Source organism: Triturus cristatus, chromosome 11 (genome assembly GCF_964204655.1).
Source record: "Triturus cristatus chromosome 11, aTriCri1.1, whole genome shotgun sequence".
In the NCBI taxonomy this organism is placed as follows: Eukaryota; Metazoa; Chordata; class Amphibia; order Caudata; family Salamandridae; genus Triturus; species Triturus cristatus.
This window is the reverse complement of record NC_140594.1, coordinates 1005415965-1005429796: the sequence shown is the minus strand read 5'-3', so window position 1 is coordinate 1005429796 and position 13832 is coordinate 1005415965. Positions and strand designations below refer to the sequence as shown.

The 13832-nt window shown below is 40.6% G+C and overlaps 1 protein-coding gene across 2 annotated transcripts in view; it reads right to left on the bottom strand.

Annotated features, from left to right (window-relative positions):
• Positions 1 to 13832, bottom strand: part of GOLIM4 (golgi integral membrane protein 4) — a 311354-nt gene that overhangs the window by 95825 nt on the left and 201697 nt on the right. Inside the window, exons 7-9 of one of the 2 annotated variants that reach the window (XM_085635164.1) lie at positions 11691 to 11774; positions 9595 to 9762; positions 5405 to 5788 (exon numbers count right to left, since the gene is read on the bottom strand). In XM_085635164.1, coding sequence (XP_085491290.1) covers positions 5405 to 5788; positions 9595 to 9762; positions 11691 to 11774 — 636 coding nt within the window. The remainder of the gene's footprint in view (positions 1 to 5404; positions 5789 to 9594; positions 9763 to 11690; positions 11775 to 13832) is intronic. The other variant, XM_085635165.1, reaches the window with a different exon arrangement.

Here is a 13832-nt window from a genome sequence, read left to right as displayed (position 1 = left end):
AGTAATTCTAAGATCCACATACACATCCACTCATTCACCAACAGTCCTATACAGTCACTCATACATGTACTCACTCATCATATGTACTCATACACCTATACATCCTGTTACACAATGCCACTCATCCATAGAGTTACTCACACACAGTCACTCATGCTAATAAAGGATCAAACATCCATTTACTTGCATATACAGTTATACACACACCACCACACGTACTTCTACAGAAACTTACACATACTTAGTCTTTTAAACAATCACTTATAGAAACACATACTTATTCATACAGGAACTCTTTCAATCTCTCACTCTCGCATATACTCACTTATATACACCAATAGTAACATATACTAGTTTAAAACATATGTAGTTACTCATAAGGACACTATTGAGACAGTCATTCACTAGCACACCCATACACACACTCATCCACCCATACAGTCCTGCACACATGCTGTCTTCAACACAGACAGTGAGTCACTCATTCATGCATCTATGCACTACATAATACCCCCCACCGAACCATAGACACTGATACTCAAAAACCAACTAATAACCTAGACACTCATGTAGCTACTCACCAACCCATGCAGCCACTTCTACACAAAGTGAGAGACTTATACAGATATTTATATATTCAAACATTACTAATCCATGTATTCACTAAGATACACTTTATCAGTCAGTTATACAATCAATTTTTCAAAAACAAAAATCATCCATTTAGACACTTATATACCCATTTATTCTTCAATCGACCTTGAGATATACATATATAAAACATTTAATTGTCAGAAAAAAACACATTTACTGGATGTTGTCATCAGTGATGTCATCAGTGATGCCATCGGAGAGGTCATTGGAGAGGTCATTGGAGAGGTCATGAGTGATGTCACTGACAATGTCATGAGTGATGTAATATGTGACGTCATCAGCAGTGCATTGCGGGCACGCGAGTTATAGTTAGCTGAACTAACTATAACAGGGGAATTTAAATAGTTTTGTACGAGTGAAAAGTCCAGCTAACTATAACGCCCCTGAAACCTATGGTTTTTTCAGTGAATTTCTAAGGTTTTTTAAATGCTAATTCCTAACTATAACGTGCCTGAAACCTATGGTTTTTTCAGTGAATATATATATATATATATATATATATATATATATATATATATATATATATATATATATATATATATATATTCACACACACATATATATATATATATATATATATATTCACTTAAAAAACCATAGGTTTCACACATGTTATAGTTAGCTGGACATTTCACTCGTAAAAAACCAATGAAATTCCCCCGTTATAGTTACTGCAGGCAACTATAACTCACGCGACCGCAATCCTCTGCTGATGACGTCAGATATTACATCACTGTATTTAGACACTTATTTACCCATGTGTTCTTCCATTAATCTTTAGCTATACATATATTACAAATATTTATTTTTCATAAAGACACATATGTCATCAGTGATGTAATATCTGACGTCATCAGCAGAGGATTGCGGTTGCGTGAGTTATAGTTGCCTGCAGTAACTATAACGGGGGAATTTCATTGTTTTTTTACGAGTGAAATGTCCAGCTAACTATAACATGTGTGAAACCTATGGTTTTTAAGTGAATTTGCAAGGTTTTTTAAATGCTAATTCGTAACTATAACGTGTGTGAAACATATGGTTTTTTCTGTGAATTTGTACCGTTTTTTAAATTAGTAAGTTATGTATTTATAAAAAAATTTTTTTATTTTTTTTTAAATCGCGAGGTGCGCGCACGGTGCGCGACCTGTGGGCGCTCGTGTGCTTCGCGCACTGAGCACCCACGGTTCGCAGTGCGTGCCGTGCGCGCAGGGTGCGCGCACCTCGCGATTTAAAAAAAAAAAAATTGTTTTTTTCTCCCTTGGGGGTCCTTCTTTGACCCCCTGACCAAGGCTAGGGGGTCAGGAACTGTCCACTCTGCCCCCTTTTCACGTTCTCCACCTTTTTTTTTTCACCCCCTCAGACTGCGAGAGACAAAATGGCGGCCGACACTTCCTGGTTTCGACCGATTCGAATGTTGACCGACATCTAACAACCAATCAGAATTGCGCTCGCGCACGGCAGGGTGCGCGCACAGTGCGCGCACGGTGCGCGTGTATAGATATTGATATGCTTTAAATGCTATTTTCTCAGGAAATACTGAACAGATTTACACCAGACCTGCAAAAGGCACTTCCTTGACCTTATGGCTACCTCTCTGCCAAATTTCAAGTAATTCTGTTCAGCCGTTCGGGCTGTAGCTGTGTCTAAAGGTCCTATGGAAAAATGCATGGGGAAAACGCGTTTTGGGACCCCCCCCCCTTTTTTCTCGGCCCCCGCTTGACGAATCACCCCGAGACTTTCAGGGTAGGAGCTGAGCGGAGCGCCCCATTAGTTTTGAAAATTTCGCGAGGATTCGTCAACCGGCGCCAAAGTTATTCAAAATAGAATTTTGAGATTTCCTATGGAAACTAGGTTGTAACTATAACTATCTACTGGCGACCGCCAGTAGATCATACATACATATATACACACACACACACACACACACACACACACACACATCTCAAAACAATACCCTTTCAGGCAAAGACTGACACATAAATTATGTAAAAAAGAAGAAGAGAACTCTTGGCAGTTCTAAAGTTTAGGTGGAAAGCAGCTCCAGTATAGAGCACTCGACACCAGCGACACTCTAGATCTGCTCACCTCAAATGTCTGCTTTTCTATCAAAGTCTTTAAGCATAGGATTAGCACAGTGCCATCCACGCTGAGATAGAAAAAGACAACGTATTTTGCCATTTCTACATCAAAGTCTTTAAGCATAGCACTAGCACAGTGCTGTCCATGCAGAGCTGTAAAATGGTTGGTCATCAAAGAACACTTGCAGGCGTACCTTCTGTATTGCCTAGCCCACTTGCGTAATCTAAACTTAAGCACACCACTTACTTACACAGAAACTCCAACACTCCTCTGGAGGTAAAATGAGCTTTATTAGTATTGTAGACAAGGGCAATAAGTCACTGAAGCTAGTAAGTTCTTAGGCACCAAGTGAAAGGCAATAAACCATGAATACACCACACTATATATATATATTGTAATACATACAAATATGAGATCTTGAATATAGATATATAAACAGTTAATGTACAAAGCACCTCACCAGTTGCGTCTGCACCGGAGTATTCAACATCCCTGGCCAAGCACCGAAAACACCAAGTCGGGAACCCTGTAGAGACTGGGGCACAGGAAGTAATCTCTCCGGGCACCAAAGTCGTCCCGCGAGTGCATCCACTCCAAGACTGAGTTCCTGAGCTCCACCTCACAGACACCGCCTTTTATAGTTAAATCAACACGTTCGAGAACCCTCTAGTAGGCGTTCTCGCCCATCTATCCATCATAGGTGCTGGCCGTATCTCTGCGTCAGATCCACCCATACAGACCTGGCCAGATTCTGCTTGGGTGCGCCAAGGCAAAAGACATTCCTTTCCCTGTCTCCAGCCTTGCAGAGCCTTGCACAGCGCATCCTCCCTCTATCCTAGAGATAAGCATAGAATGCACAAAAACAAGCTCAAGGTACAAAATAACCTCACGAGGTATGTCTCGCAGCAGCTCGTACTGGTTTATGTGAAAAACATGTTTATGTTACTGCTGAAGTGTAACTACAGGTCAAAGCAGCACAAGATGGAAATGCAGTGCAACAAAATGGAAGATCAGAGCACCACATGGAATCGAGGTCAATATGTAGTTTAGCACGTGTAAAATGGCGAATGCAGTACACCTTCCTGAAGGATTGGTGGAGTTCATGGGTAGTACAAAACTGGTCTTCTCTGGGGGTAGGGACAAATCCCAAACATATTTGTAGGACACTGGTCTCAATGGTCAATAGGGGTCTATCCGATAGGAAGCGGATACCTGCTGACCTTTGCTGAACACTTTCAAAGACCTATGGAACAGCATGATGGTGTTTTAAAGTATTATTTTTCTGTTTACTTCCTTCCTCCTCTCCACAGGTTTTACCCAAAAGGTATACTATATATCTAGGTGACCTTTTAAGGGAATGGTACTAGACACTTGCACGGACCACCCCTTTGTGAGTAGATAAGAAGAATTGGTCCTAAAGAAATGCAATGATCGTGCAGATAGTAAAGGACATGAAACATGTTGACCCACATTCTTACCCATCACGTGCCAGAGTGGACCATTCCATCCACATCTCACCCAAACCTATGTTTTTAGCCATAACATAGGAACCCAAAGATTAAATTGGTTCTATTGGGCTCCTATAGTTATTTTTATACCACACTTACTCCACTCTACTCATTATACCCCATGCTCATCGTAAGCAAAAAGAAAAGAACTCCAGCAAAGAGCTCCCCTGCGGGGCCCATTGGACATTGCAGCGCCAGTCCAACGAGGAGCTGTCCGATGATGAAGCATGACATCCCTTGGGGTGTGCGAGGGCCCTTGCTCCTATACGTAGAACTCCCCCTCGTTTTCTCTCGGTAAAACCAAGAACAGCATTCTTTCTTTTGACTAAGTACACAGTAACAACGCCCCGCTAGGACTACTTGGCCACTTCTTGCAAAACATCTAACAAGACTCCAAAGGCCCAAATCATTACAGGGCAGCTGATATTTGGTCTAAAGTTCTGCATGGAATAGACTTCTAAGTCTTTGATGTGAACTACTATACTGTCAATGGCCTTGCAATAGACACTCACTCCAAGGGATATATGCCTTGATAGTCAACTAGATGCCAAAATCCACCTCCTCGACCCACTGTCCCTCTGTAAAATGAAGTAGAAGCCATTCAGAGGAAGTTTCCCTCCATACCCAAATCCCTACTCTATGAAACATTTCCACTTCTTTTTAACCAGAAGTGGACTACATGGAGTTCACAAAATGTACATATTCTACTCAGCATAGGTGCTTCAGACACGCACCCACTAGACACTCACAGACGAACCTGCTGACCACATGTCTCTCCCTCCTTCCTTTTAAACTCTGAAACAGCCTGACAGTACTTTCTGGTGCTTCTAAAGTGTTGACAATAAATACAATGAAAAATATAGGACCCACCGATTTTGAGATTGTAAAGAAGTGTCTTTAAATAATCTTTCAAAATTGAATGCATATTTCTGTAAGACATGCTTGCCTAGCTTCAGAGCCAAGCTTGACATGACATAACATAACTACCGCATCTCTCTGGCCCCCGCATACCACATTCAGTACTTCCAACGTATGGCAGCCTCTTCCCACGCACATCTCCGCCCACACATCCAGCTTGCAAACACCCCTTAACGAGGTAAATGTAACAATACCACATTAATGGCAACTGCTTTTACATAAATATCAAAAAACAGTGCACATACCTCAATATCAAAATGATCTGCCCTTATATTGGTCTCTTCCTCTCTCTCATCGCCTCTTTCTGGTTCTTCAACATGATTATTCTCTTCTTGATGGTTGTTCTGCTCCTGTTCTTTCCAATGGCTCTCTTCCTGATCCTCTTCTAATCGTTCAGCCTTCCCAACTTGCTCCATTTCCTCCTCTTCTAATTCCTTTTTATGCTCATCCCCCACATCCTCCATTTGATGTGCTGTGGGTTCTGCGGTTTCTGGCGGCTGACTGTTCTGTTCATTTGAATGGTGAATATCAGTCTCTTGTTTGTCCTCAGGAAAAGTCTCCACTTCATCCGCTCTTTGCACATTTGCCTCTTCAGTCTTTAGTTCTTCTTTCAAAGGACTAACATTATTCTGTGGAATATTTAAATATCAGTTCACATGCTTTGCAATAAGTCTGTTTCACTGCTTAACGCATTGTGTTTTTTAAAAAATTGAACAAACATGGATGGACTAATCTTAAAGAAATGCTTCTCAAACTTCAATAGCTCTCTCCCACTATCGCTGGTTGCAGTAGAATTGAAATGAGACCGAAAAGTGCTTCTAGATCAATATAATCAGTGGTTTGTTCAGCTTTTACCTCACAAATAAGCATGCTTCACATGCAATGACACACACCACCTTTGTTCTGTGGTGCACACATGCCAAATAACTTTTGAAGTGCTTCGATAACAAAAGAAACACTTCCTATAATGCTGTGGCTTATAGGAAAGCTGTAACGATGAGCATTACTGTGACACATACAGAGAAATTATAGAATGTTGCATACATACAGCAATAAAATACAAAAAACACAGCGGCACACCTGTCTAAATATTAATGCGGAAGTCATGATTTTTCTGAACGGTTTCTTGTATATTTAACTTTTGTATGTCCCTGAGCACTGATTAAGCGCATTCTAGGCTTGAGAACCCCACCAAGTGGGAAAATGAGTAGGGAAGTGAGCAAGGGTCTACTACTGCCGCCTCCTTATGTCAGATCTGTACAGGAGCACCCATGGCATGTAATGAGCATGGCAGAGTTCATGCAAGGCATGGTCACCGTCAGCATGTTGGCTGCCCGATCAAAAAGTGATCATCATTGGCAAAGTATTGCACTCTTCCATGTCGGTGCCCTTAAGGTTTTGCAGAGTTAAGAACAATGGTTCAAGGATGGCCCAAAAGGGTCCAATAGAAAAGGTGACCCAGGCAGGGTCACTTGTTTTTTAAGATAAGTGAAATCAATTCCGTAGGGAGCAGGAGACAAAGTACGTAAAGGGTCATGTAGGTCAAAAGATAGCAGGTATTTATTTAAACAAAGTCAATTTTAGAATGCTCACAAAATAAGAAAAGCGTGGTGTGAAATAGTGATAGTAGTTTTAAAAAGACATCGCATTGACAACAATATAGTAGTTGAATTCCATAATTGATCTTTACAAGTTATAAAGAATTCATGTTGTGGGGTGGTCGACGGCGTTTCGAACCCAATTATTGGGGTTCATCTTCAGGACAGTGGTGAGCATGCTGAAATTAAAGAGGGGGGAAGGGGGATGGGAACACATTTGTTTAAGACCCTGTGTATATGTAAACAAACACATTACTGCATACATTCTAGTAAATACAACAATAGCTCCCTAGAAGGAAAAAAGGAAAATAATTCTTACATTTGGTAGGCATTATAATCATGCATTTGAAACAAATTATCAAGAATTAGTGCTTGGAGTCCATAAAAAATGACAAAAAATTGAGTCAAAAGGCGAGAGGGCAAAATTGCAAAAGTAGGTATTTGTTTAAATTAAATTAAGGGATGACAACGTATGGCGCTAGATTTTACCAGCTAAGACATGGCATTTCAAAAAGAGTAACAGGTGGTGCTGAATTGAATGAAGTCCGGTGCTGGGAGCAGTCACAAAAAGCAGCTAATTAAATAAACTTGGTTTACTACTGGCAGTGAATCCGAAGCAAGCACACTATAAAAAATGAAGGCACAGGGGTGACTTGCTTAATTCTATTCGAAAAAGCTGTCAGTGTTACAGGGATAAGTGAGGGAAAAAGGGGGCTGAATTAATCTGTCTAACATGGATGAAACGGGGAGCACATGTGAAAGCATTCCGGCAAAGAACCATGAAGTGTCTAAGGTCAAATGAGGGGCAAAACACTTACTCGCAGAGCACATCACCTATGGAGCTCATATTTCACATCTCTCTACATTTCAGAATTACATTCTCCAGGCGGATCTATGTACTGCCAAGCTGCTTGTTTTCAAATAATTAAGTAAGTTTCTCACTTGTGTTTAAATCCCTCACACCCATCCCATTATTCATTTCCCAACTACAGTTAATTTTTCCACACTCTGGCTCTCATTCAATACAGCCTTTGAAGCCCCTGCCTCCCACTTTGGAGACTCTAGGAACTTTACGGGCAGTTTAACTTCAAAATAGTAAGTGTTTTGCCCCTCATTTGACCTTAGACACTTCATGGTTCTTTGCCGGAATGCTTTCACATGTGCTCCCTGTTTCATCCATGTTAGACAGATTAATTCAGCCCCCTTTTTCCCTCACTTATCCCTGTAACACTGACAGCTTTTTCGAATAGAATTAAGCAAGTCACCCCTGTGCCTTCATTTTTTATAGTGTGCTTGCTTCGGATTCACTGCCAGTAGTAAACCAAGTTTATTTAATTAGCTGCTTTTTGTGACTGCTCCCAGCACCGGACTTCATTCAATTCAGCACCACCTGTTACTCTTTTTGAAATGCCATGTCTTAGCTGGTAAAATCTAGCGCCATACGTTGTCATCCCTTAATTTAATTTAAACAAATACCTACTTTTGCAATTTTGCCCTCTCGCCTTTTGACTCAATTTTTTGTCATTTTTTATGGACTCCAAGCACTAATTCTTGATAATTTGTTTCAAATGCATGATTATAATGCCTACCAAATGTAAGAATTATTTTCCTTTTTTCCTTCTAGGGAGCTATTGTTGTATTTACTAGAATGTATGCAGTAATGTGTTTGTTTACATATACACAGGGTCTTAAACAAATGTGTTCCCATCCCCCTTCCCCCCTCTTTAATTTCAGCATGCTCACCACTGTCCTGAAGATGAACCCCAATAATTGGGTTCGAAACGCCGTCGACCACCCCACAACATGAATTCTTTATAACTTGTAAAGATCAATTATGGAATTCAACTACTATATTGTTGTCAATGCGATGTCTTTTTAAAACTACTATCACTATTTCACACCACGCTTTTCTTATTTTGTGAGCATTCTAAAATTGACTTTGTTTAAATAAATACCTGCTATCTTTTGACCTACATGACCCTTTACGTACTTTGTCTCCTGCTCCCTACGGAATTGATTTCACTTATCTTAAAAAACAAGTGACCCTGCCTGGGTCACCTTTTCTATTGGACCCTTTTGGGCCATCCTTGAACCATTGTTCTTAACTCTTCATTATCACCCCAGGTTCACATATCGGGGTACCCTTGTCTCCTAAAACCTTAAGGTTTTGCAGACATCCCGTATAAATTGCAATTTTATGGTAGCAATATCTGGCATAACAATAGTCCTGGCACATTTTGGGCATCCTAAGCACCCTGTGGCCTTCGTTAGCAGTATGGTGGAGACCCATGGCGTATATTGCACTTGCTTATGGCGACTGTACATAGCACAATGCCAGCGAGGCCAAGAAGAATGATGATTATCCCTTTGGACAAGTGTGGCCGTACCTAGCGTAACTGTGGCTCTAGTATAATGTTATCACCCTTGGCATAAAGGTGGGTGGGGGCATACTCGTCATAGCTGTAGACGTTCTCAGCATAAATGGTGGCCTTCCGGGTAAATAAAGATGGCATTTTTTAAGCATCATGACTCTGCATGCCTCACCTGGCACAAAGCTTCTAATGGACATGCCTGGAATGAGTTGAACATCTTTGACATATGCTGGCTTCCTATACCTGCCTTTGAGTGGGTATTTCCACCTTGTCATGGTGCTACACTGGCACGTCAGAGGAAGTAAAATAGGGCTAGAACATTGCCGAGATCCCCTTTAAATTGAAGATTTACAGTGTGAGATCATTACCAGTAAATTAAGCATGTAAGCCAGGACTGAATCATAGCAGTATGTTACAGACGGCGTACTGTCAATGAAAGAAACCCTTAGCAACGCCAAGGTTTACCTGGGTTGGCTCGATGAGTACTTCTGTCTCCTGTACTGGCAAAATCTTCTGTACAGAAGGTGTAGCTTGAGCAATGATGTGCTGCTCCACTGCAGGTCGGCCTGGGCGTCGGAGGCTAGGCATTTTATTCAGGGTTTCTTTCAACTGCTTAAATTCTTCTAATTGGTTCTATAATATAAACAACTATTACAACAGCTAGGAAACATCAGGCATTGCTGTGAAGAGAACACCTGCATGGTGTCACTCATTCACAGCGGGGTTGTTTAAAACACGCCTTGAAGCAATTATGAGAAACAAAGATCATACACAGAATGTATTAGCATGCATCATACACTAGTGATGCTGGACCACAATCAACGCACATAGTTTAGAAAAGTAGGAACGAGGCAATACATACATGAAAAAGCGACAACTGTCAAAGGGAGCAAGGTACTTAGGTATGTGGTTTTCTATTACAGAATGTGTGAGTGGATCAGCAACTTACGTGATGAAATAGGAGTAAAATGTCCTAAACTCATTTTCAGGTCCTGAATTACAGATCGCTTCTGCTGTCTCACCAGACCTCCCCACGCAAAATGTACAAGTTGTAGTTTGCTGAGCGAACTAGAACTTATGCCTCCACCATGCCCAGTGTAGTCATCAATGGTGTAATTGAATATGTCATGAGTGATGTAATTTGTGAGGTAATTGGACAGAGGCAGTGTACTGTGTGGGGTCCGCACAGGGCCTGGCCTGGCCCCTTCACCTCGTGGGCACCCATCCTTTGTGGGCGCCCAAACCCTGTTGTGTACAGAACTGTCACCACTGTGTAGATATAATTCACAAACCTTTCCGGAAAAAAAGAAAAAAAAAAAAAAAAGTTCATCCACGTCAGTTCCTTTCTGGAAAGTTTTGGGTTTATAATCAAGAGGGGGCTGAGAAAAAAGGGGGTTCCAAAATGTAATTCCACAAAGCAGTTTCCATGGGAATTTTTAGACAGCGCTACAGTCAAAATCGCTGACCGGATTTACTCTAAATTTATCAGAAAGCTAGATCTTTACCAAGAAATTGTGCTACTTGTGGTGTGAGTTTGTTCAGTAGTTTTAGAGAAATTAATGTTCAAAATGTATAGATGGATTGACAATGGAGATGAAAATCAACAATTCAAGTCGTCTTATTGTCTGAGGGGCATTTTGGAGCGAGCGCTCGGATTGGCTGGCACTTGTCACATTGCACTTATACATCCAACAGACTATGCACAGCACTGTATAATCCTTTAAATACATTATATATTTTGTTTATAAAAAACAATGAAAGTTTTCATTTATGTCAACCTCCATAATAGCACTGACTGAAACTCAGTACTGCTAAATGATTTCATTACCCCAAAAACTAGAAATATATGCATTATAAAACATATAATGTATTGCAAACTAGTGTGTTGTTTAATATCAATCCTATTAATGTTATTTAGTTTTAGGAAGGCTTGGATGAAAAAGAAACGAGGACCAATAGAAAACATCATGTATTGAAGAAAAAAGGGAAGTTGTTTGCTAATATGGTTTGAGGGCACATCAAAAAGGAACACTGTGCCTTTAGCAACCAGCTGCCTTTTGACAATTGTAGCTCACATCATTATAGGGTATAATCACGATAGACCACATGCTTGAAAGAAGAACAAGAAGAAAGAATATTTTCTTAATGACCAAGAATCGAAAGAAGCTTTGGAGGGGAATGAGAACGTTAGCAGCAGAAAGATGGGTGCCCCCTGCACTAAATCTCATACAGGGCCAGACGTTTCTCCTTAGTTTGCACATGCATTCAGCCTCACTCATAATGGAACTGTCAAAAGAAAACACATTGACAGAAGTTAACTTTGCACAAGCGTTGGTGTATTAGAAGTAACACATTTCCATTGCAATGTTTTATTCTTTAGTAAGATAGCACCATCAAGAAAGAATTTGCAGAACAGGGAAAAGGCCAAGCTATAGCAAGTGCTGTATTTTCATGCAAAACTCTGCATGCATTCGATTTTATTTTCAACCGACTGAAATTAGAAATTTTAGGCTCAGTGTTTAGAAAAAAGACAAGATGGCGGAGAGCTGCTTATGTCTGACCTGTGCAACAGCTAGCGCGCTCTTGTGGTCTTCCAGAGACATTATGGCTTGCTCATGTTGGGACTGTAAACTCTTATGCTGTTGCTATATCAAAAGAAAAATTGTGCATGTTGCTGTTTATTTTCGATTTTAAAAAAAAACAATGAAACGACAAACTGTACCTGCCACCTCAGAGGCTTTTTTATTTCTTTCTTTAGTGTTTTTGGGTTGTAAACAAAATTATTGCACATTTTACAAATAGAGAGGAATGCATTTTTCAGCGTCTAATAAAACACCGCAATTTTATCCTGCATACCGGATACATAAAAAAATATATGCTGTGGGCAGAAACCATGAAACGCATATCAGGAGATTCCTGTTATCACGGATAACAAAAATGCAGTTATCTGAACTGTATCTAGCATAATACACTGTAAGAGGCCTGATGTAACTTTGGAAAGTGCAAACCACACCCTGTGAAACGTTTAAAGGGGTGTATACTGAGCTGGTAGAACCACAAATCAAAGGAAAATTCAGCTAGCAAAACAATAAATAGCATGTCAGAAGATTGCCAGCATAACTGAGCAAACATTTGACTGGGGGAACAAAAGTAAAGAAAAATCACTAAACTGAGTAAACTTAGCATCTACTGTAATACATTGTGGGAGGACCGATGCAAAATGTAAGAGCGCAAACAACACCCTGGCACTTAGGATGTGCCCGGGGGCTACCTTTCAGAAGTGAAGATACATAGTGTTCAAGACAGCTGAAAGACTATGGGTCGTGGGATTACTATTTTCATAAGATACTGTGTTCCCCACATTAACTTCTACTGCGAATGGCACAGATTCTACAATAACTACACGAAATGTGAATTTCCAGAGGACAGCAGACAGCCCCTCCTGAATGTTCTTATTTGTGGCAACCTGAGTCTGGTTACACTCCTAATGAAACCCTTTGGCCAGGATTTGCTTGAGTTACTCAATACAGCTCTATATTCTACTTTGGAAATTTATAATTGGCCCAGATATCCAACTTAAGTTGAGTCGCTCGTATAAGAAAATAAGGGAGAAGCATAAAAAAAAAAAAAAGAGAGCAACCAGTACTGGCATAAACAGTTGGTGGCCAGAAGGAGAAAAAACCCATGTAAGTTTGAGGCTTGTGAACATCGCTGCAGGAATAGGACCGCCAGTAGCCTCAACCAATATTGACAAAGGAGTTTGGGTAGCCAATCTGCAAGAAATGTTTGGGGGGTGCAAACTTACCTCCAGCAAAGTCGGACACAGGGCCACGACAGCGATCATCGTGACCCACACACCGCAATCCCTTTGACTGGGGAAAACAAAATTATTTGGAAGCAGTCACAAAAGTAACTACGGCAGGATGTAGAGATGGGGCACCTGGCCCCAAACGGCTCACGACATGCCATTTATAAAGAAAACGTGCAGCATTTGGCAAAGCAACTCTGCCTATTTGACCATGCTCTTCTTCAATAGGTGATTCCATGACAGCTGGTGGGTCAAGAATTACTCAAATCTACAAGACTGGGACAAACCTTCACCATCTAACTATAGGCTGATTGCCTTGTTGGATGGTAAGGCAAAATATTCTGCAGCAATGTTACTATCGGAACTTGCCTGTTGGGCAGAGAAAAATGTATTGATGCCACCAAATCAAACTGGCTTTATTAGTGACTCGGGAACTATTTGCTGATTTTAATATCTTACTGTAATGTATTTTATCCGTGCTTTTATGATCATTTTATTTTGATTGAATAAAGATTGAAATTGAATTGACTCTGGAACAGTAACCAATATTATAATGCTCTCCTTAATCGACAAAACAAGGGACAAACGTCAGAACCTACTCCTATATTTAAGGACTTTTGGTCCACCGTTGACACGTTTCAGTGCAACTTACTTTGGCGCAAACTCCAGCGATACGGCATCTCACCAGGACTCGTACAGGCCTTCCAGCTTTTATGTCCAACATAAGAATCAGGCTTGGAACTGGAAAAACACTTCCACTGAAAATATTCACCAACAATAGATTGAAAAGAAGCGGAGCAGGGACACAGCCTAGTTTCAATCTGTATTTGGCAGAATTAAAAACTCAACAAGGTTAACTCCCATTCTCCAAAGGTGGCAGGTTTTAATGTTTTGA